Source organism: Bombus vosnesenskii, unplaced genomic scaffold, assembly GCF_011952255.1.
Source record: "Bombus vosnesenskii isolate JDL3184/JDL3185 unplaced genomic scaffold, Bvos_JDL3184-5_v1.1 scf7180000013266, whole genome shotgun sequence".
Lineage (NCBI taxonomy): Eukaryota > Metazoa > Arthropoda > Insecta > Hymenoptera > Apidae > Bombus > Bombus vosnesenskii.
Window position 1 is genome coordinate 1,611,467 of NW_022882926.1, and position 20,633 is coordinate 1,632,099.

Here is a 20,633-nt window from a genome sequence, read left to right on the forward strand (position 1 = left end):
ATAATGATTTTTCAAATAATTAAGAGATAATAATAAAGAGATAATTTCAAATAATTAAATATTACTATGCTATCTTAAAGTGAGATAGGTTGCTGTATTTTGGATCACCACTTACAAAAGGCAACCTAGTATGTAGGTTTTTTCAAAAATCTTGTTACAGCAGTCTTTGTTGTTCATATAAGTAACATTGAAGAAGATGTACATAGAAAAACTATTCAATCAAATGTTGGGATATTAACTGTAATTGATGTATGCTATATTTTAAAAATACAGCAGCCCATATATTTTTTATAATCTATTTTTAAATTATACATTATACTGATATAAATTTTATATCAATAATATACATCTATCCCAATATACATATTTATTAGCTATTGATCAGAGATTTTACTAAGAAAATATTTAGTTATGATAAAAATGTAGATTTTAAACATTCTTCATTAAATTTTTCTTTTATTTATTTGGTTTAGGAATCTAAATTTTGCATAATATCCATATTAATAATATATGTGTAATGTTATTTGAGAAAATTTTAATGAATAGTGATAATAACATGATATTAATAGGACTTAAACAACATAGGCATTTTTTGTTTGACTCCCTACTTTAACTATAACATCTTTATGTATTTGATAGCCTATAGTAACTTTTGATGCAATTTTTAATCTTTCTCTTAATTTGCGTCTGTAAAGAGAAATGAAGTAATTAGATTTTGTACCAATAAATATTTTTACATATATATTATGGTATATGTTATACATATACAGTACAAATATATATTATTTACCCAATTTCTATAACGCTATCTTCATTATTGGCATTTGCAGTCCATACACCAATTTTATCTCCTTTTGGCCTTACGTTTACAACAGCGCCACAAATATCATCTGAATATCCATTAAACGCTTCACCAATCATACATAAAAGTGTTTCTAGCCAAAAGTGATCTAGATCTGTATTTCTTTGCTTTTTATCCAAATTTATAAGCCACCTTCCACCACATTTATTAGCATCATCTTCCCACATGGGTCTGATTCCTTGTTTGAACATACTATAGTCACAACCTTGTCTTAATTCTGATGCTGCCTTTATATGATTGTATAAACTGTTGTTAAAATATAAGTATTATTTATTTAAAAATATATATATGAATAATAAATAATCAAGTATTACTGGATTGTGATACCAAATTTACCTCCAAAAATCTTCAGCTGTATCAAAGCTTGTAATTTTTCTTTGACTTTCTTCCCATGATTTATTTCTGTCTGGTTCATAATACCAAAGAGTCCATGTATGTTGAAGTGGATGTTTAATTAAAACCTCCGGCGGGAATTCATCGAAGTTTACTACTTCTGGTTCCTTCCTCTCGACTTCCTGCAAATAATTACAAATCATAATTTCAAATTTAGCTAGTTTTCTAGCTAATTTTACTTCCTAATACTTTTTGTATCGATTTCTTTTATTTTATATAATGTAAAATGCTAAGGATTGAATTCCATGTAGCGTGCGAATGAAATTAATTAAAATAATATTAAAAATGATTTTAATATCAGTAATACAATATGTCTTTTTTAAGCTCGTTAGACAGACAGTTTTCACCATGCTTAGGAGCAGATGGGAGGGGTAAGAGTAAGAGGCAATGAAGTGACCACGCTGTCATAAAAAAAATATTTCAATTTTTTCCCCAGCGTATGAATCGTAAATACACTCGAAAGTATTATCGTGTTATTTTTACAATGCACGTAATATTACAAAAATGTTGGGGAAAATACCTCAATTTCTTCTGTATTACTAGTAGCCATGTCACACAAACTACATGCACAATATGCTCGCTCGGTGAACTAACAGCAAGGGCATCTGTCGGCAAAATTTTTTACACGAAATTTTCTTTCCCTAAGATAGAAACGTGAAATTGCATCGGCGCATCGGAGGACTGCCGCAATAAAATTTAAATAAGGTAATTAGGTGAAGAATAAAGTACTATTATATTACAATATTATAAAAAAAAAAACAATCGAGAAACACGATTCTATATCTAATCTTTTTTTAACACTTTCCTCGTTTTGATGTTGAACCAATATTATTTCAGTATCGCGGGAATTTTTTTTAATATAACGTATCATTTTATCTGATATAATGACATCGATTGCATTTGTTTCATTCTCTATTTTTTTCTTAATTATGCAATTGTTTTTTTTCCTTTTATGACATTTTAGATTTTCTTCTGTTAACAGATGTCCTAAAAGTATGTCAGAAATACATTTCAGTAAATCTATGATTGATTTATAACATTGCGATTTTTGTTACAAAGGCATTTTAAATAAAATATTATATGTAAAGCAAATTATGTATATAATACACCTATAAAAAGCTATATCTAATTTTGTAATATGTACTATAGATATTTAAACAAAATTATACTAAAACAATATAAAAAATACGTACACAGTAGTTCGGAGTAAATTAATATAAACAAAAGCAAAATTTTGTTCAATATATATTCAACACGTTATATATATGTAGAAAAAGCAGAAATAGATTATTTATTATACCGTAATAATTATAATAAATAATGTTGGTTACTCTATTTATTTAACATAAAGAATTTGAAATAAGGGTTGGTATCCCTGAGATACACTTCAATATCCAGTGGCTTGACACTGGCGGTTGTCGTTATGTCGTACAATGTATTTACATTATAATTTAGGGAACGACATTTTTTCTCAAGATTATCAACAGTTCTATCTTCAGTATGAAACGCTCGGTAATAATTTATTTTTCTATTTCTCGTAATTTTACAGCAATGATAATAATATTAATAATCTATATTTATTTCATAAATAGTATTTTTAAGTAAGGTTAGTTTGACAGCGGTTTTATAGAATATTTTCATGTATTTAACAAACCGGCCTAATGTTACAATACCGATAATATTATGATACTAAATTTTTTATAATAACAAAATTTGTATACATCTTCTCATTTTTAATTCATAATTGTTTACTTTTCAGGTAACTGAAGAAAATGGAGAAGCAAAGAGATCTTTTGTTAAACAAGAATGTATCAATTTTGGATACGATGGTTCCTATCCTGCTTATACTTCATCATCTTCATCCCCTTCAACTGTCACACAACCTTTACCAGGACAACCACCATTACCTCCCATGCCTCCTCCTTCTAGTGGAGTTCCACCACCTCCACATGTATTTGGACCAGTGCCTTCTCAAGTTACACCTATACAGGCATGGACACATCCTCCTGCACCATGGCAATGGATAACACCTCAAACATCTCCTTTACCCCCTCCACCCCCACGTGATATGACTGCAAATTCATTTCAAAGAGAAATGCCTCTCAGAGGTAATTACATGAGACGAGAAAGGTTTACACATAATAAAAGTAATATGTATGTTCAAAGAAATAATTTTCATCGTAAAAATAGAAGACTTCCACGTTTTGGACAAACTCAGGGTCAGTTTGATCAAGCAGCATATTTTGGTGCAACATTGAGTAATAACCTTGGTTTGGAATGGCAAAGAAATAATTACACTGCCTCTACAGGTGATACAATTATGAATCATATGCCTCTTCCTAATCATCCTTTGCCTCCTATACCACCAGGGATTTTGACAAATAGACACGGTGAAGAAACTTCAGATCAGGATGCTAAAGTTGTTCTGGTAAGATACAATAAGATTGATAACAAATGTATTTATTTTACTTAATTATTCATTATTTATTTTAGGAAGAAGTTGTTGTTAAAAAGAATAAACAAAGAAAACCTATGTCCCAAAGTTATCCTAGTCGACCATGGAATAGAGAAGATGCAGAAAGAGCTTTGAAAATTGAAAACGAATATAACAAAACAGTCAAAGCTCAGAGTTTAATAATCAAATTCCCAGACCCTGATTTAAATAAAGATATTGTGAGGGAATTTCATCCTGGTATACAGAATATTCATTTTCAAAGTCCCAGTGGTCCTAGATATTGTTTTATACAGATGGCAGAAAATGTTGATATTGATGAAGCTATAAAGGAGTTGGAAAAAATACCCTTTGGAGTAGGTCATTTGAAAGTTGAAAGAAAATCCCTAAGGGATGAAGATAATCCCATGCCTGAAGAAATAGATCCATATACATTATACATAGGAAATTTACCAGAATCTGTTAACGTTAATGAAGTAAAAAGTAAGTTTCCAACAGCTGCTCGAGTAGATGTAGGGTATGCACAAAAAATGAGAAATACTCGGTAAGTTATTTATTTCATAAAATATGTAATAATTATATATATCTTTTTATAATATTGTATATATTTTGTTTTGTTCTATAGGTATGCTTTTATAAGGTACAATAGTGTGGATGAATCCATATCTGCTTATAAACAAGCACATGATTTAATGTGGGATACCAGAAGTATTATTGTTAGATTTAGAAGGCAGCGTGGTAATACTTGTCTTCCTGGAGAACCTAAACCTAATGTTAAAAAGGTTAAAGAAGAACCAAATAGTAATTCACAAATAAAGAAAGAACAGAAAGCTAATCATACCGAAAAAAGTGAGGCAAAACTAGAAACTGATGTAGGAAATAGAATACAAGATAATTCTAGTAAAATGCAAAATAAAACGTCATCTCAGGTCCAAGAACAAAATGCAAATTTGCAATCATCTTCTTCCTCTACACCAACTTCAATTGCATCAGCCAAATCAGCACAACAACAACAACCATGGGTAAATATACTCATATACATTCTGTGTATCAAGGAAATGATGAGAAAAAATGAAATAATAATAAAAATAATACCAAAACTAGATAGGGCGGACTAAAAATTAACCTTTCTTTTAGACTAGTCAACCACCTCAAATACCTTCAGCATCTGAAGCTCCTCCACCTTGTTCAGCAGAAAGAGAATCGGTTCCAGAAACGATAATGCTTACAGAAATTAAGGAAGAGCCAGCAGATTATGAAGAAATGGAATGTAATATTCGCTCTGATGATGATATAGACGATGATATAGATGATGATGATGATGACGATGAAGAAGAAGAAGAGGAAGAAGAAGAAGACGATTCAGATGATAATGATGATGATAACGAAGACGATTATGAAGATGAGGAGGAAGATATAGATGAAAGTAGAAATTTATCGTTAAATAATAAACGAGAAATTGCAGAAGTTAACGAACCATCTGATGTATGTAAAACATATTTAATCACTATGTATATCATTTCGGATTAAGCATGTTTATAATAGTATTTTACGTTTATTGTAATTATAGTATATATTAAAAATATATAATAAATTTTTGAGCGTATATTAATTTCCATGTTTTTTGTTTCAGCATCTTGACCAAATGTTCAGTGAATTAGAGAACATGACTGGTGACATCGGTTTTTAATTCGTTAAACTGAACTCTCATACCGATTAATATTTGATTTAAAAAAGAGGTTGATGTCACACAGTATGTGTACATAATTCTAGTTCAGAAGTGAGATGAATGTAACGAGTGAGACTGCATTTATTTAAGTATAATGTTAGTAATTGAGTTATATTTAAATACTTTTGTACTGATATGTTTTTACCTTATAGATTTTTACGCTTACATTTGCTTAGAATATTCTTTATGTAAACAATTGTGAATATTATTAAAATTATTTTCTGTATTTTTAGTTAGATCTATTTTTTCTTGAAAACATTTTTCAACTCTCTAGGATTAGTTAGTATGAACCTTAACATTCTTTACACTTTATTTTATGAGTACTAAAAACCCTTATAGTTTTAATTAATTTATATTTTTCTTTTCAAACAACTCGTACTAAAAACTAATATTTAGTACATAAACTGGAAATTCTTGTTTTCTTTAATAATTTGCATTGCGATTTCTATAATTGCAACTTATATTTCTAAATCAAAATTTTGATATATAACAAATAAATAACATATAAGGGGAGTGTTTTTTATGTAAAATAAACAGATTGCAATTTATATTACAGTAGAAATGTTTTAATAAATTCAAATTATGTGAAGCAAGTATAAAGAAAATTGAATGTATTTCCGGTACACACAAGTGCCACCTACTTCCTACCAGTCGAGCGGTAAGAAAGCGCGGGTAGCGTTACCGGTGTAGTTACTATTTTAATTGTCGATATTTATTACATTCATCAGTTGTGTGAATTAAAAGTCGAGCAAAATAGCAAAAATGTTTGAGGCACGTTTGGTACAGAGTGTGATTTTGAAGAAGGTGTTAGATGCAATAAAAGATCTTTTAACCGAAGCCACCTTTGAATGTTCTGATTCTGGTATTCAAGTACAAGCTATGGATAATGCTCATGTCTCCTTAGTTTCTCTTAATCTTAGAAGCGATGGCTTTGATAAATATAGATGCGATAGAAATTTATCAATGGGCATGAGTATTGCATGGTAAGATTAATTTCAATGTAATATTTACAAAGGTTATGGCTTTTCTCTTTTTTCCATAATAAAATAAAGAGTAGATACTTTTAAACAAAAGAAGTACCTGTAATTCCTACCTTTTTGTAAAGACAAAATGTTTTATGTTCGTATATATATAACAAAGTGAAATTACATCAATTTCAAATAGTAAATGAAAATTAATAAAATGGTTTTAGCATGTCCAAAATTCTACGATGTGCTGGTTCCGAAGATACAGTGACATTGCGAGCATTGGATAATCCAGAAAATATTACATTTATATTTGAATCACCAAATAAAGAAAAGCTTGCAGAATATGAAATGAAACTTATAAATATGGATCAGGAACATCTTGGTATTCCTGTAAGATTCCATATACATTAACATATATGAAATTTTTCTTTTAAAGAATAGAATTATAAAACTTATTAATTATCACAGGATACTTCATATTCGTGTGTCGTAAAAATGCCATCTCAAGAATTTTCACGTATCTGTAGAGATTTGAGCCAATTTGGAGAATCCATAACTTTTGCATGTTCTAAGGAGGGTATAAAGTTCAGTGCTTCTGGAGATTATGGACAAGGTATATCATTTTTTTACGCAATAAAACGAAATGGTAGGAAGGATTATACTAACTTATTTTTGTATATTAATTATATAATACTTACATTAATTATATAAGCATTTCGTGTCTGTAACATCTTGTAGTTAGCACTATTCAGAAGTTATATAGCAACTGGCTGAAATTAAATGATCTGAAAAGTATTTGTTTGCTTGACCTTCACTATTATGAAGAATAGACCATACATGTATTTATGTTTATGTCTGCTTATATTTGTATATTTAAAGGAGATAATCCTTCCTGTAGTAAAATTCATTAAAATACAAATGAATTATGAAAAATATATATTGCACAATGTAGAAATAAATCTATACAATGAATATTGTTATAAATTACAGTTGTACTCATGTAAATTATTTTTTTCAGCCACTGTTAAGTTAGCACAAACAGCAGATGCAGATAATGAAGAAGAAGCAGTAGTTGTCAATATGCAAGAACCAGTCAAACTAACATTTTCATGTCGTTACCTTAATTGTTTTATAAAGGCTGGGCCTTTATGTGCACAAGTACAACTATCAATGTCTAATGATGTGCCCCTAGTATGTGAATACAAAATTGGAGATATTGGACATATTAGATATTATTTGGCACCAAAAATTGATGATGATGAAGAAAATTAAATTTTTATACACTTTCAAACTTTTAAACATTTTTTTTAGTATATAAGTCAATAACATCATAAATATAATGTATTATAGCATTGCTTTAATTTCATGTATTTTGATTTTCTTGTTCATGTATTTATCATATTATTAAAGATTAAGTATATTTCAAGATTTTACTAAAAACAGAATGATAGTATTGCTTAGATAAAAAAAAGATATATTTTGATATTCATTATTGAGGAACGATTAAGGATAATTAAAAATACTTTGAAGGTCATATATTTAAATTTTACATTAAAAGTCATTTGGCTCGTCACAGTGTTAGCGTAACGTGGAATTGACACTTAGATTCATAATAGAGTGACACGATCATGATTAACATGGTAATGTGGTGTCATTCTTATAAGATTCATATTGTTACCGTTTGATAAACTGTGACAATATTTTGATAATATTGCGTTTTTTACATGTAAGAAGAACTCAATATATTTCCAAAACATTTGATGAATTTTGAGTTATGTGTTACTTCTTATATCCTAGCCTAATTAAAGTTCAAACTTTTCACTTATTTTTAATTATCTTATTTCTTATACCTTTTGTGTATAAGCTAGTTTAATATAAAAATACATGATTAGTTTACGAGCTGAGGGAATAAGTGGGCTACCGTGGATGGAATAGCCTAGAAGTATACAGTTAAATCTTACATAATTTGGATCTCGTATAGTTACTAAATAATTATATATTAATCAATAGATGTTGATTTATACTATAAATTATTTCACACGCACATACTGCGAAGACTTGTATATCGTTAATCCTTATTTTTACGCATTTAAATGAAACTTTTAATCAAAATAAATATTTTTCACATCCTGTTCTATGTTCAAGAAATGAATTTAAGTAGCAACGAAACATGACACTTTGGCAATAGTAATCAGCCTCTTTGGTTTTAAAGCCCTGGTATTGCTTTTGTGTTTTTAACATAATAGTTTCGCACTTAAAATTAAAGCCATTATTTTTGTACATAATAAAATGATCAAGACGCATTCACGTTAGTAAATTACACTCACGTACAATTATTGAATTTAATGGAAAAAGAGAATACTGAAGTTATTCATCTAAATTGTAATAAAACTAATCAAGCTGTTAATATCTGCTCATTTTCAAAGAAGATGCCACGCGCATCGTAACATTTAATTATTTGGACCAATTTGACATGCTTATGCGAGATTATCCATGCATATACTGTTCTTTCAGTCTATAAATATAATTTTAAAAAGTATAAGATGTCACGTGACATTTACTCTATGAATGAAGTATCAACAAGTAAAAGAACATGTACAATTGAAAAATTATGTAAGGGCTTAAGCATTCGTGTTGCCATTACTCCCATATAAGCTGGGATGTACATACTTGTCATGCAATGTCCTTAAATGCCTTAGTAAATTACTTTTTACGTTAAAGCCTTTTTGACAATAGGAACAAAGAAAAGGCTTTTCCCCTGTATGCGTTCTTTGGTGAATTACCATGGATGCATGGCTTGGAAATTCTTTTTTACAAATGTTGCACAATTTTTGATGACTTTGAAGCTTTCTTTGTTTAGGAGGCGCCGAGTTATTCATCACAGCTAACTGTTCTTCTGTATGTTCTGTCTGTATATGGCGTACCCATTCTTGAGGCGTTATGTACATGTCACCACAAAGATCACATTTTAAAGGTGGAAAATCCTTGCTGTCGTCATCCACTTCGCCCTGTAAAAATAATGCATACAATGATAATTTCATTCAACATCCAAGATATTAAGCGATATTTTGTTGTTCTTACCTTTCTCCTTCTTCTCCTACCTTCGGCTATATCAGCGTGTGTCAATTCAATGTGTCTTACCCAATCCGATGGCTGATGAAATGTTTGACTGCACATGTCGCATGTTAACGGGGTGTATTCTTCCTCCTCATCTGCGCTATGTACGATTTCCTATAATGATTTATATTATATAATTTTTTTTACTACAGGAAACTTTTTACACACCTTTTATTCAAGAGAATGTTTTCAAAATACTACGTACCGGTTTTATATCGATCTCATGATCTATCGTTAATGAATCCGATGGATCATCCATAGCTTCTTCCCAAATTGGTTCATCTTTCACTAAAAGATCCAAGTTCAATTCGGTCTAAAACATGCGATAAAATAAAAATATTTTATTCGATATGATAAATTCTATTAGATGATATCATCTTACGTTTTCACCATCTTCGCTTTTAGATTTGTTAGATTCCACATCGCTGTTAGTAATTCTTCTTTTTTTCCCATTGGTCTCCAGATTTTCGTTATTCTTACTCTGTTCGATATTCTTATTTTCCTCCAAAACTTTCGATTCTGGTTCGCTAATCTTCTCCTCGATTTTCTCAGTACTCTTTCTCTCTGAGGTAGGTTTCTGAACGTCATTTTGCATTGGCGTAGTCTGTTGCGCATTTTCGACAATTTTCTCTGTACTTGGTTGAACCAATTTGATTTTTTGAATTTGACCGGTTAAAGGTGGTTGCTCCCGTTTGTCTCGATCCACCTTCTGGCTATTCGATTGTACATTCTCCTTTTTACTTCCGCTATTGGATCTCCATAAACCGCGTACACGCAGTATATCACCTGCTTTTAATACACCTTCTAATTGATCATTTGTCACGGTAGCTTCACCGCTGTACATGTATTGAATCAGAATTTTTAATGTGCGATATCCAATTTCTGTTGGTAATACCTGCAGTATAATGTTACATTATTGACTTATCTCCTACGATTTATATATTAACAGATCAGTAATGGAATGAGGAAAGATATACGAACCACAATTATTGGAGCGTTCGTATTTGCACCAAAATGACATGTTTGAAAAATGTGACTGAGATACGACGAACAAGCGGCAAGGACAAATCGATGAGCCGCCACGTGCCGGCCACAGGACGTTGCTAACAAGACATCTGCGAAGGATTCTGAATGGAGTAACGTCGCGACGGAGCTGTGCAGATGCGCGCCATAACTGTGCCATTTAAGTTGATAATTCTCCGAAGGAACGATGGCCATGTTTTCTGTATCATTAACAAACAGAAAAAAAAATATTCTGTTACAGATTTTGTTAGTGAACGATACCTATGTAGTAATACATATATTTCATTGTTGTATTTATTAAGCCTGTTGCGTCGACCGCGTTTCGTTTATATTCGTATAATTCTTGTATCGTGCATTTCTACAAAAGGAATTTATAAAATAATACACAATAAAAGATTGATAGACATTTGAAAATACAAAAAGATAACGATCTGTTTCAACGGAACTTAATAATTCTAATAATCTCGCAAAAGTACTATTGGATACTAAGAAAAATAGTATCTCGTATATTATTGTTCCTTTAATATTTGCATACCGTTTCAATAGTAAACAAATAATCGTCATTTCATGATGACTATTATCGATTATCTGATATAATATTATATTTGAATATAATTGTCGAAGACACTTCGATTGCAAATTTCTTTTCTTTTAATCGAACTCGGATCGCGGCGTCGAATGTTTTCCAATATATACGTTTCCGTTACTAAAATCACAGAAAAAAACATCACGAGGAAAATTCCTTTGATTACTTATGATGCAGGTTGGCTCGATTTCAATACAATATTAAACAGATTCGAACGGAAAACGGAGCATGGATGATAATGAAATAATTACGCACTCTCTTCGGCACCCCACATTCACACCCTTATCTGAATCCTCGTTAACGTTCGTTCAACGATCGTGTGCACGTTGTACATAATGTCTTTGGAAAAAATAATCTTACGCGGGACGAAACGTCGTTGTCGCACTCGAAAATCAACGATCTTAGATCGTTTCCATAGCGAGGATCATTGATTGCTCAGCGCGTAAACGGTTGCATGATATTGCCGCTCGTCGCACGAACGTCGAACCACAAAGAACTAAAAATCTCGGCTGCGAAACGTTTTACAGCGCGTCGTTACGTTGTCAACGTGGTTACCTGACGACATCGCCCAGAACTTCGCAACGCGTCACTCGGCTTCACCTCTCTCCCGTTTTTCTTATTTTAATTGTAACACGATAATCCTCGAGATCTGCGGCACCACACAGTGTATCTCGCACGCGTCGTTGGTGTTTTGAAAGGCGCTTCGCGCGGATACGGGACACGGGGCAGATATGAGCATCGAACCGCCGCGTAGGGGCCTAAAAATCGATATTTCGGTCTTTGCTCCATCCTCTCCGGCGGTGCAGCCGTGCTCGCTTTCGCGGCTAGGTAGGGTGCCCCCTGTTCATCATCGATTTTCCCGGCTACCAATCGCACGCATCCATTTATCGCATCGATCGCCCGAGCTGATTTCAGCGTTTGCGTCCGTCCGTCCATCCGCCCGCTCCACGATTCAGACCCGTGCACCCCGCCGCACCCGACCCCTTTCCCCACACCCTGCTCCATATCCTATCCTCTGTTCAACCTCCCACCCTGAAACCACCTCGTCAGCTACTACCTTAAGCCGTATAGACGCGACTAAACGCGACCCTTCACGATCCTTTTCGTCAGCGACGCCGGATACCACGATATCACTTGGCTTGCTTCATCCACGACGCCCCAATGTTGACTCCATTGCCTGTTGATATCCCTCTATCCTTCACGTCACTTCTTGCCACTCGATCCTTTTATTATATTCGGTTAATGCTTAATGCTGCGTTGCAACTCAGAGTGCACCGATCACGTTAAAAACGCAAGATCAAAAAAGTCTGTTGTCGCCCCTAGCGATGCGTTGTATATTGATTTTTTCAAATTTGCGTAATGATTTTACGACGCGGCGATAAAACTCTAGAGTTCGGGTGAGTGTAACGTGGAACTAGACGAGTGCAATTTTTGTTGTTGCTGAATTCGTTCAATGCAAAAACATATTTTCGTTTGTTGAGTTAGATGACCTTTTTTTCTACAAAAAATTTAAATTCAGATGGGGTTCTTGCTCGGATACGATAGTAAGAGACATATACGTTATTAAACGGAGCTTACCTATTGTACACTATGTTATTATATTGTTTAACGATCGATTTTTCTTAAAAACGTAGGTTGTTATTCAATACTATAGTAATGTAAATATTACCGAATAAAATGCAGCGATGTTCGCTCGAATCTCTTTGTAAATAGTTCATTAACCTGAAATGCTGGATCTATAGATCTATGAGGCAATATTCCGGGGTTAGTTTATATATATATGCAGTAAAATTTTTAGAATCGCTGCTGCTTTGTTGCTAAACATACCTGAAGATGGCGTTCACAGGAAGATTCTTCGATTTTCAAGATTCCGTTTGAAAGTGTGCATGTATATATGACAACGTACTGCATTGCGTCGACGACCCATTTTGCAGTAGGAGCGATAAGTTACACACCTTCCTACCATTAAATAATCAATCCCATAGTTCGAACTACAGTTCTCTATGTGCATAATCAATTTACGTGTACATGGTTATTTCTTCGGTGTATTTCAATCACCATTAGAAACTTATATTATTAGAGTCAAAAATTTATTTTGTATTATTTTCTAGAAGATCTATTCCTTCGTACAAACTCTGGTAGTAATATGTAGAGTGTTCGAAGTGGTATTGCGATTTTTATGCGTTCTCGCGCTTTCAAAATCGCGATTTTCTTTTATTATCGATTTCTCGCTAAAAGCGTTGCACTTGAAATCGAAATCGGTTTCTGTACTAGGTCACGTGGCAATAAGATCACGTGGCGCTTCTGCATACTCCGTTAGAGGGAAGCACAGATGATCTCGAGTAAGCACGACGGCCAACAATCCTTTCCTGTAAATACATACATACGTTATTGTCATCAAAGTGAGGTCGATTAACTAAAACAATGCCACGGCTTCCAAAAATGTAATGCTCGTCGTGGCATTAAAGGCTATATGGAGAGTGCACAAGTGTTTATATGTCACAGTCAGAAGTGACCTAGTTTACAAATGAATTTTCGCTTCTGAATTTTCTTTGGCTATGACCCTGCAGTGAGTGTTCTTGAAGTCGGTGGTCTCCGTGAGACAGTAGCGATACTGTCTCGAAAGTGAGTTCATGGCTGTTTATAGAATGCGGAAGAAAGTAAACGATACCGTTTAATCTGTTTAGAACGAGAATTTTTATGAAATATGAATGTCATTGTGTTTTCTGCGAATGAAACAATTAGGTTACGTTGACAAGAAACACGGTCCTTTACAAGTACTAAACAGCATTATAGCATTTTGTATGTCTATGGTAGGGGTTTTGAGATGTTTTATTTATACAAAATAACAATGTGCGTGAAAGCGCACAACATTGATGTTTTAAACTTACACATTTGTGAATAATCTTTATAAAGATTAGATAAAATCAAAAAATCCATATGAATCCGTGCAGTTATCTATAAAATGTGTTACAGTTCATTGAGAAACAGCAGTAGATCAAGATGAAATATGATTGTTCGAACACTCATGTGATAATATTAAATAACCACTACACAATCCTAATGAATTATCTCTTACAAATTGGATGTTACATATTTGTACATACGAGGAGTGCATGAAGCAATTTGCTTACATTTACAAAATGCCGCATATAACACGAAAATGGGAACTTTTCCCAGGCAGAAATCGATTTTGCTGTGATGGTAGAGTAATGATGGCACCACAAACTGGAGTATTTTATGTGACTGTGTGCCTCATTGCTGGAACAAGTGGATTATTTTTTGCTTTTGAGTAAGATTATTATTTTTAAAGTAGAAATCACATATAAAACGAAATCATATATATCAAAAAATTGTTCTAACAGTTTTATGTATTTTTTTCTAGTTGTCCATTCTTAGCAGTTCATATAACACCTGCTATACCAGTTATTGGTGGTCTGTTATTTATTTTTGTAATGTCTGCTTTGTTTAGAACAAGCTTTAGTGATCCTGGAGTTATTCCAAGAGCAACACTCGATGAAGCTGCCTATATTGAAAAACAAATTGGTACACACAAATATATTTCTTAGAAATAATTTTGATTAGTTTTATGTTTTAATATATTGTAAAGTTATATTCAAGTTTACATTGATTAATTTTATTACAATTAAAAAATTTGTCTTTTACATATTGGGTAAAGAGGTACCAAACAATGGTAATTCTAAAATGTACAGACCACCACCTCGAACAAAAGAAGTATTAGTCAAAGGGCAACCAGTAAAGTTGAAATATTGTTTTACTTGTAAAATATTCAGACCACCAAGAGCTTCACATTGCAGCTTATGTGACAATTGTGTAGGTATGTATACTTATCATGATTTATTATAAAAATTACTTTTATGAGAATCTAGAAATCTGTAATTATATTTTTAGAGAGGTTTGATCATCATTGTCCATGGGTGGGGAATTGTGTTGGCAGAAGAAATTACAGATATTTTTATGCCTTTATTGTGTCCTTGGCATTTCTTTGTGTTTTTATATTTGTATGTGCTGTTACACATTTAGTAATGCGTAAGTGTATTAATTAAAGCAAATGAAAGATAAAAAAATTAGATGGTTTAATTTTTTATTTATTTAATTATAGTCACAAAAGACGTTAGACCATTTTTAGACGCAGTAAGGATATCTCCTGGAAGTGTTGTTGTAGCAGTTATATGTTTTTTCTCTGTATGGAGTATTCTCGGTCTTGCTGGTTTTCATACATATTTAACTACTAGCAATCAGACAACTAACGAGGATGTAAGCATTATTAATTTTAGCCAGTTAGCTGCGGAATTTAGTTCTAGAAATCTCTCATGGGATAGATAAATAAAATCAAGCGATGACGAGTATACACATCAAACGCAGGGCAGATGCTCCTAAAAATATTTCAAAAAAGAAAAATTAAAGAAGAATATAAGAAATTCAGTTGGTCTTCCTATTGTGGTACTTTTCGAAATATCACACAAAGTAGCACTTTACAAATCGAACGCCAGTACCATGACACGTTACGAATTCCATTTTTTGAACAGACGGCAGGTCTTTGAAGTGGATTTACTTTTGGTGATATAACTGGTAAAAATTAGGGAAATGTTTTTTGATGAGACGTGTAGGTTTTGCAGTTCAACTCGTAGTTGGTCGACCAAGTTTCAAAGTTTGTGTTTGTTGAATTGCATGTTCTTCAATAATTTGTTCAACACATTTGATTAAAAATTTAATTGACTTAGTTTGGGGTTGTTTTTTTTTATATAATACGTCTAAATAAAAAAGCACATAACGTCTATAAGATAGAGAAATATCTTCCTTAGTATTTCTATTACATAATATACAATTCGGGAATAACCGATATACCAAAGAAAATAATCTAATTTTTCTGCAATACTGGCAATATAAAGTAAACATACCACTAAATGACATTTTTATTTCTTCTCACTAAAATTTGGAGTTTTTATAGTAAATGGTAATTTTTTTTTTACACGACGAGTATACACTAAACGCACCGAAGTAAAGTTTTTGTTTGATATGTATACACGTCAAGCGCTGTTAACTGGTTAATAAATATGTATTTGAAATTATTAAATAATTTTAAAATAATTTGAATCATTTTTATAGATAAAGGGGTCATTTTCAATTAAAACAGGACAAGAAAGTTTTAATTTATATAGCCAAGGAAATATATGTGGAAATTGTTTCTATGTATTATGTGGACCAGCACCACCTAGTTTAATTGGTAATTCACTTTTAAATTCGTAGCATTCCCATCTTAATTTTTGGAGATGTTATTTACCTATATCGATTTTTATAGATCGAAGAGGTATAGTAACTCCCGAATATCGTGCAGAGCAAGAAAGAGTTGGTGGTGACAGTGTAATTACTAATAATAAAACATATGGTACAGTGAAAATCGTACAACCACAGGTATTGAAATATTTATTAATTTCCTTGTATTTTATATATACATATCGTGTTGTATAATATATTATTATTTATATATCGTTTTTCTTTTCTTATCATTGCAGTCTAATGGTACAGCTGTTCAAACAAATCCCAGCCCAGATCTCACAGGTTCCATGAACAATCTTGTTTCTGGTCAGCATTCACCACAAATTGAATCGATAAACGGTGAGTTAAGCCTTTTAAGGCATACCGCTCATTATCCCGAAGATCTTCCAAAATATCCACGTCGATATATTAATGACATTTATGCTCCGGCATATCCTCGGCAACATTGTTTTCAGGAACCTATGAAACATGTAAAGTATGATACAGAAATAACAAACCCAGATTTTCAAAAATATCCATGTAGGCGTGAGGAAAATTTACATAAATATTCTCATAGGTGTAGGGAAGAGTATCATAGATGTTCAGATAATAATTTGATATACGATCAATGTGTCGGTGATCAAAAATATAGTATTGATCTTCAAAAATATCTACAAAGATATTCTGAGGATCCTATACGATATAAAATTGATGACAAAACCATTTACACTGATCTCCAGAAATTTCCACAATGCTATTCTGAAGATCCAATACGAATTTCTCAATCTCAGCATACTCTCAAGTATAATAACTTGAGATGCACTGTTCACGGTTTAAAATATCCAATATCAAAGAACCTCTTGCCAACTGTTGTAATGTCACGAATATTAGGGGCAGGAGGAATGCCAATTATTGGTCAAAATGCAATAGGACTTGCAGTTAACAGATTTGGTTCAGGACCTTTAAATAATACTTTTTCTTATGTAGAAAATTCTTTATGTCCAAATGATAGCACTGAAGAAGATCTTTTAAATCAGAGATTTATCATGAGCTCAATAAGCGATAATGATGATATTTAATGTTCTTTATAAGATAATTTTCTTTCTTTATGTTTCTTAAATAATATTACTCCATCTATTGAAGAAAATTAAATGGCTATAATATACTTGTTAACAAATTTTTTAGTATATTAGAATCAAAATAATATAAGTTCTAATTCTATCCTTTATTATTAGCAAAAGCTTATATAAATGAAGTTTTGATGTATATATAAATATTAGTGAAAGTAATAATATCTAAAATGACATTTATAATAATAACAAAGGTAATCATTATTATGATGATTGTTCATGTTTTCTCATATTATAACATATATAGATCTTTATAAACAAAGAACATTCTAGTTGAATTTGATTGTTAACAACAGAGATTTATTTATTTTTTGACTGTTCAATTTGGTATTGGACATATAGATATTTTTTTTAAAAAAAGAGAAAGGAGAAATTAATATTCTTGTTATAATGTTATATATCCTGACTGAAAATGGGACTGAAATATTAGTTTCATTACAACTTTTAATACTTTATAATGATATACTTTTTAAAAATACGCGGATAATTAAAATTATTTGTTTTTACATTATAGAGTATATTATAAACAAATGGTATATGATATATTTAATTGAAAGTCAATTTTACAATGTTAATCTTTAACGTCAAACAAAGATTAATTTGAATATACATATTTGAACCATCATCAAGTATATAAGATAAATTTAAGTTTTTTACCGTTTAGCCGCACTTTTTACATGATTCAATAAATTGTATTTCTTTGTTGTTTAAAAATTACGTCCTGTTATCGAGGGCTCAGAGCATACCGTTTGGTAAGTTAATTTTGCTTTATTCCACTCGTCATTGTGTGTATGTTTAATATGAATGAATTGATATTTATTAATAGTTGTTAATAAACACTTTAAACACAATATATACGCCCCATATTATTGGAGACTAATTTCAAAATGTTATATCAATTTAAGGGTTTATGGATTGTGACTAATTAATTAGTTCTTATTACGGGCACTGGGATTGTGAAAATACAATATGTATATAAGTATATGTATAAATAAATATGCACACAGTTTCACATATATAAGGGATATTTTATAGATTTATGTTCATATGTGTAATATCAAAATTGTTGTATATTATACAGCAATGATCATGTAAGTTATTTATTACTATGATTTTTGGTTTTAATCAATATGTACACATAGGAAAAACATTAATATGTCACCTTACTGCCTGGGATATTTTCTTTATTGCAGTTTAGTTTTTATTTATCTTATTCATTTATGCAGCAAAATTACACAGTACCGCACTTTTGCAATGAGTTGCATTATATAATTTATGTTGCTAATGAGCGTTTATAACAGCTTATTATTGGATTTCAATGGCAATTATTGAAATTCTAATATTTTTTGTATATTGTATATGACCTGTATATATATTTAAATAATTTTGTACATTTTATTGTTATTAACATTTGTTTTTAGGTAGTACTACAAACAGCGTGAGTCAACTTGTTACCAATGAAGTACCACTAGCATCACTTAATATAGCTCCAATTGATATCGATGAAATCGCTCCGCTGCCTTCCCGTCAAAGTGTTGTGGTTTCATCCACGTTAGATACGTCCTCTATACCTTCGGTAACTGTAACAACACCTTTGTCTGCATCTAGACTTAGATTGTTACAAGATACTACCATGATAGAGTCTGCTTTAGACTTAGATTCGCTGGAAGACGCAAGCGTCGGTAGAGGCAGTCAGGCAGGACTTATAAAAATGGGAGCAGTATAAATAACTGAATCTATTTTATCTAGTTAGATTTTATCTAGTTAGATTATAGATTAAGTTTTTATCTAGTTGGATCATAGACTTTTAAAATTTTCGACGCTTATCGAAGAATAGTGCAGGTCGAAGTTTACCTTTTTCATATTGTACCTGTACGTGTATGTACCATTTTACAAATTTAATAATTATTGTATAGCTTACAATATGTAGATGCACAAAATCCATGCAAGAGTAAAAGAGTAGAATTATTATTTGGTTTATGACGAATTTATTTAAATTTTAATTAATTTAATAAAGGGATAGCTTCCTGATGTAATATGTCTGTTTTTGATCTGCACTATTTATTCATTACATTTAGCATTGTTAACTTCATTCCAGCCATTTACATCTTTCTTTTTTCATTATATGAAATTAGTAAATGAAAATATTCCCTACCTACAATATATGTATATCTATATATAAAATGTGGTGATTTAACATATTATGATACTCTTACTGTTATACATAAGCAGATGATATGTGAGTTAAGGAAAATGTACTGCTTAATTATGTCTTAACATAAATTTATATCTATTTTTCTGTTAATATAAACTCCAACTTCTTATTTTTGTCATGCACTGTATTGGAGTAACAAATTTCATTTTTAACTGCAGTAATATGTACATTTTGAAATCTTCACCAAATAAAAATTTATCATTAAATATAGAATTGAAAACAGTGAGAAAAAGTGTGGTAGTTAATATGTGTGCAAATTGTATTATTAGAAAATGTTTATATGCATTTAAACGAATACTACTAAAAATCAGAAAAACTACAATTCTTAAAAATTTTAATCTTTATTTTATTACAAACTAACTGCTACTAAAAGTATAAAGTATTATTTAATTTTACTTTTCTATATTGGTAAACTTTATCATAATTATCCCTTTTATTCAATTTGCTATGTACAGTGTAAAGAGAATTTTGTAAATATAGGAATTTTCATATATATTAGCATAGCTTTGCAAGCATTTGAACAATTTGTTATAAAGCAAAGTGAATTGTACCAAGCATTTTCAAAATAGGAATATCACTGCCTCATTTATAAATAATTTATGCGCCGCCATTGCATGTCATTATTTAATTTGATGTAATCAGAAAATAGAAATTATTTATACAATGAATTAATGAAAAAAGAAACGATTTTACTAGTTGTCATTTTATCTTATACTGATTGCCATTATATTGATTTTGAGAGTATCTTTTTTGTACATATATGCGTGTATAATATATGTATATACTGTGTAGATGTTATTATGATAAGATGATGTACTATAAGTTAAAAATATACCAATATGTTATATCATATTAAACCTACTTCAAAATTCTTTAGC

The 20,633-nt window shown here is 31.1% G+C and overlaps 5 protein-coding genes across 13 annotated transcripts; 3 read left to right on the top strand and 2 right to left on the bottom strand.

The window, feature by feature from the left end:
• Window positions 1-95: 95 nt before the first annotated feature.
• On the bottom strand, window positions 96-7,199 carry LOC117230286 (eukaryotic translation initiation factor 4E-1A-like). Of its 2 annotated transcripts, none has more exons than XM_033487566.1 (4): window positions 7,103-7,199; window positions 1,199-1,377; window positions 791-1,108; window positions 96-687 (listed from the first exon to the last, which is right to left on the bottom strand). In XM_033487566.1, the coding sequence occupies exons 1-4, from the start codon at window positions 7,133-7,135 to the stop codon at window positions 573-575; spliced, it is 645 nt and encodes a 214-aa protein (XP_033343457.1). In that variant the 5' UTR covers window positions 7,136-7,199; the 3' UTR covers window positions 96-572. The 2 variants fall into 2 exon arrangements, with proteins under 2 accessions (XP_033343457.1, XP_033343458.1); XM_033487567.1 differs by lacking the exon at window positions 7,103-7,199 and adding an exon at window positions 1,776-1,916.
• On the top strand, window positions 2,613-5,437 carry LOC117230273. Its single transcript, XM_033487533.1, has 6 exons — window positions 2,613-2,767; window positions 3,015-3,683; window positions 3,749-4,251; window positions 4,333-4,729; window positions 4,845-5,192; window positions 5,341-5,437. The coding sequence occupies exons 1-6, from the start codon at window positions 2,756-2,758 to the stop codon at window positions 5,395-5,397; spliced, it is 1,986 nt and encodes a 661-aa protein (XP_033343424.1). The 5' UTR covers window positions 2,613-2,755; the 3' UTR covers window positions 5,398-5,437.
• On the top strand, window positions 6,060-8,175 carry LOC117230283 (proliferating cell nuclear antigen). Its single transcript, XM_033487561.1, has 4 exons — window positions 6,060-6,419; window positions 6,629-6,794; window positions 6,873-7,017; window positions 7,423-8,175. The coding sequence occupies exons 1-4, from the start codon at window positions 6,199-6,201 to the stop codon at window positions 7,674-7,676; spliced, it is 786 nt and encodes a 261-aa protein (XP_033343452.1). The 5' UTR covers window positions 6,060-6,198; the 3' UTR covers window positions 7,677-8,175.
• On the bottom strand, window positions 7,925-13,090 carry LOC117230277 (zinc finger protein 3 homolog). 5 transcript variants are annotated; one of them, XM_033487542.1, is made up of 7 exons: window positions 12,958-13,090; window positions 12,800-12,874; window positions 10,503-10,744; window positions 9,904-10,416; window positions 9,727-9,834; window positions 9,486-9,635; window positions 7,925-9,412 (listed from the first exon to the last, which is right to left on the bottom strand). In XM_033487542.1, the coding sequence occupies exons 2-7, from the start codon at window positions 12,846-12,848 to the stop codon at window positions 9,026-9,028; spliced, it is 1,449 nt and encodes a 482-aa protein (XP_033343433.1). In that variant the 5' UTR covers window positions 12,849-12,874; window positions 12,958-13,090; the 3' UTR covers window positions 7,925-9,025. The 5 variants fall into 5 exon arrangements, with proteins under 5 accessions (XP_033343433.1, XP_033343436.1, XP_033343435.1 ...); XM_033487545.1 differs by lacking the exons at window positions 12,800-12,874; window positions 12,958-13,090 and adding exons at window positions 12,188-12,628; window positions 12,709-12,724; XM_033487544.1 differs by lacking the exons at window positions 12,800-12,874; window positions 12,958-13,090 and adding an exon at window positions 11,686-11,983.
• LOC117230274 (palmitoyltransferase app) lies at window positions 12,936-20,612 on the top strand. 4 transcript variants are annotated; one of them, XR_004492738.1, is made up of 11 exons: window positions 12,936-13,063; window positions 13,405-13,943; window positions 14,107-14,422; window positions 14,516-14,676; window positions 14,810-14,968; window positions 15,043-15,180; window positions 15,254-15,408; window positions 16,261-16,378; window positions 16,454-16,566; window positions 16,668-18,292; window positions 18,962-19,097. XR_004492738.1 is itself a non-coding variant. In XM_033487536.1 (11 exons), the coding sequence occupies exons 3-11, from the start codon at window positions 14,217-14,219 to the stop codon at window positions 19,264-19,266; spliced, it is 2,148 nt and encodes a 715-aa protein (XP_033343427.1). In that variant the 5' UTR covers window positions 12,936-13,063; window positions 13,405-13,943; window positions 14,107-14,216; the 3' UTR covers window positions 19,267-20,612. The 4 variants fall into 4 exon arrangements, 3 of the variants coding, with proteins under 3 accessions (XP_033343427.1, XP_033343426.1, XP_033343425.1); XM_033487536.1 differs by having other exon boundaries at window positions 16,668-17,460; window positions 18,962-20,612; XM_033487535.1 differs by having other exon boundaries at window positions 16,668-16,770; window positions 18,962-20,612.
• The last annotated feature ends 21 nt before the right edge of the window (window positions 20,613-20,633 follow it).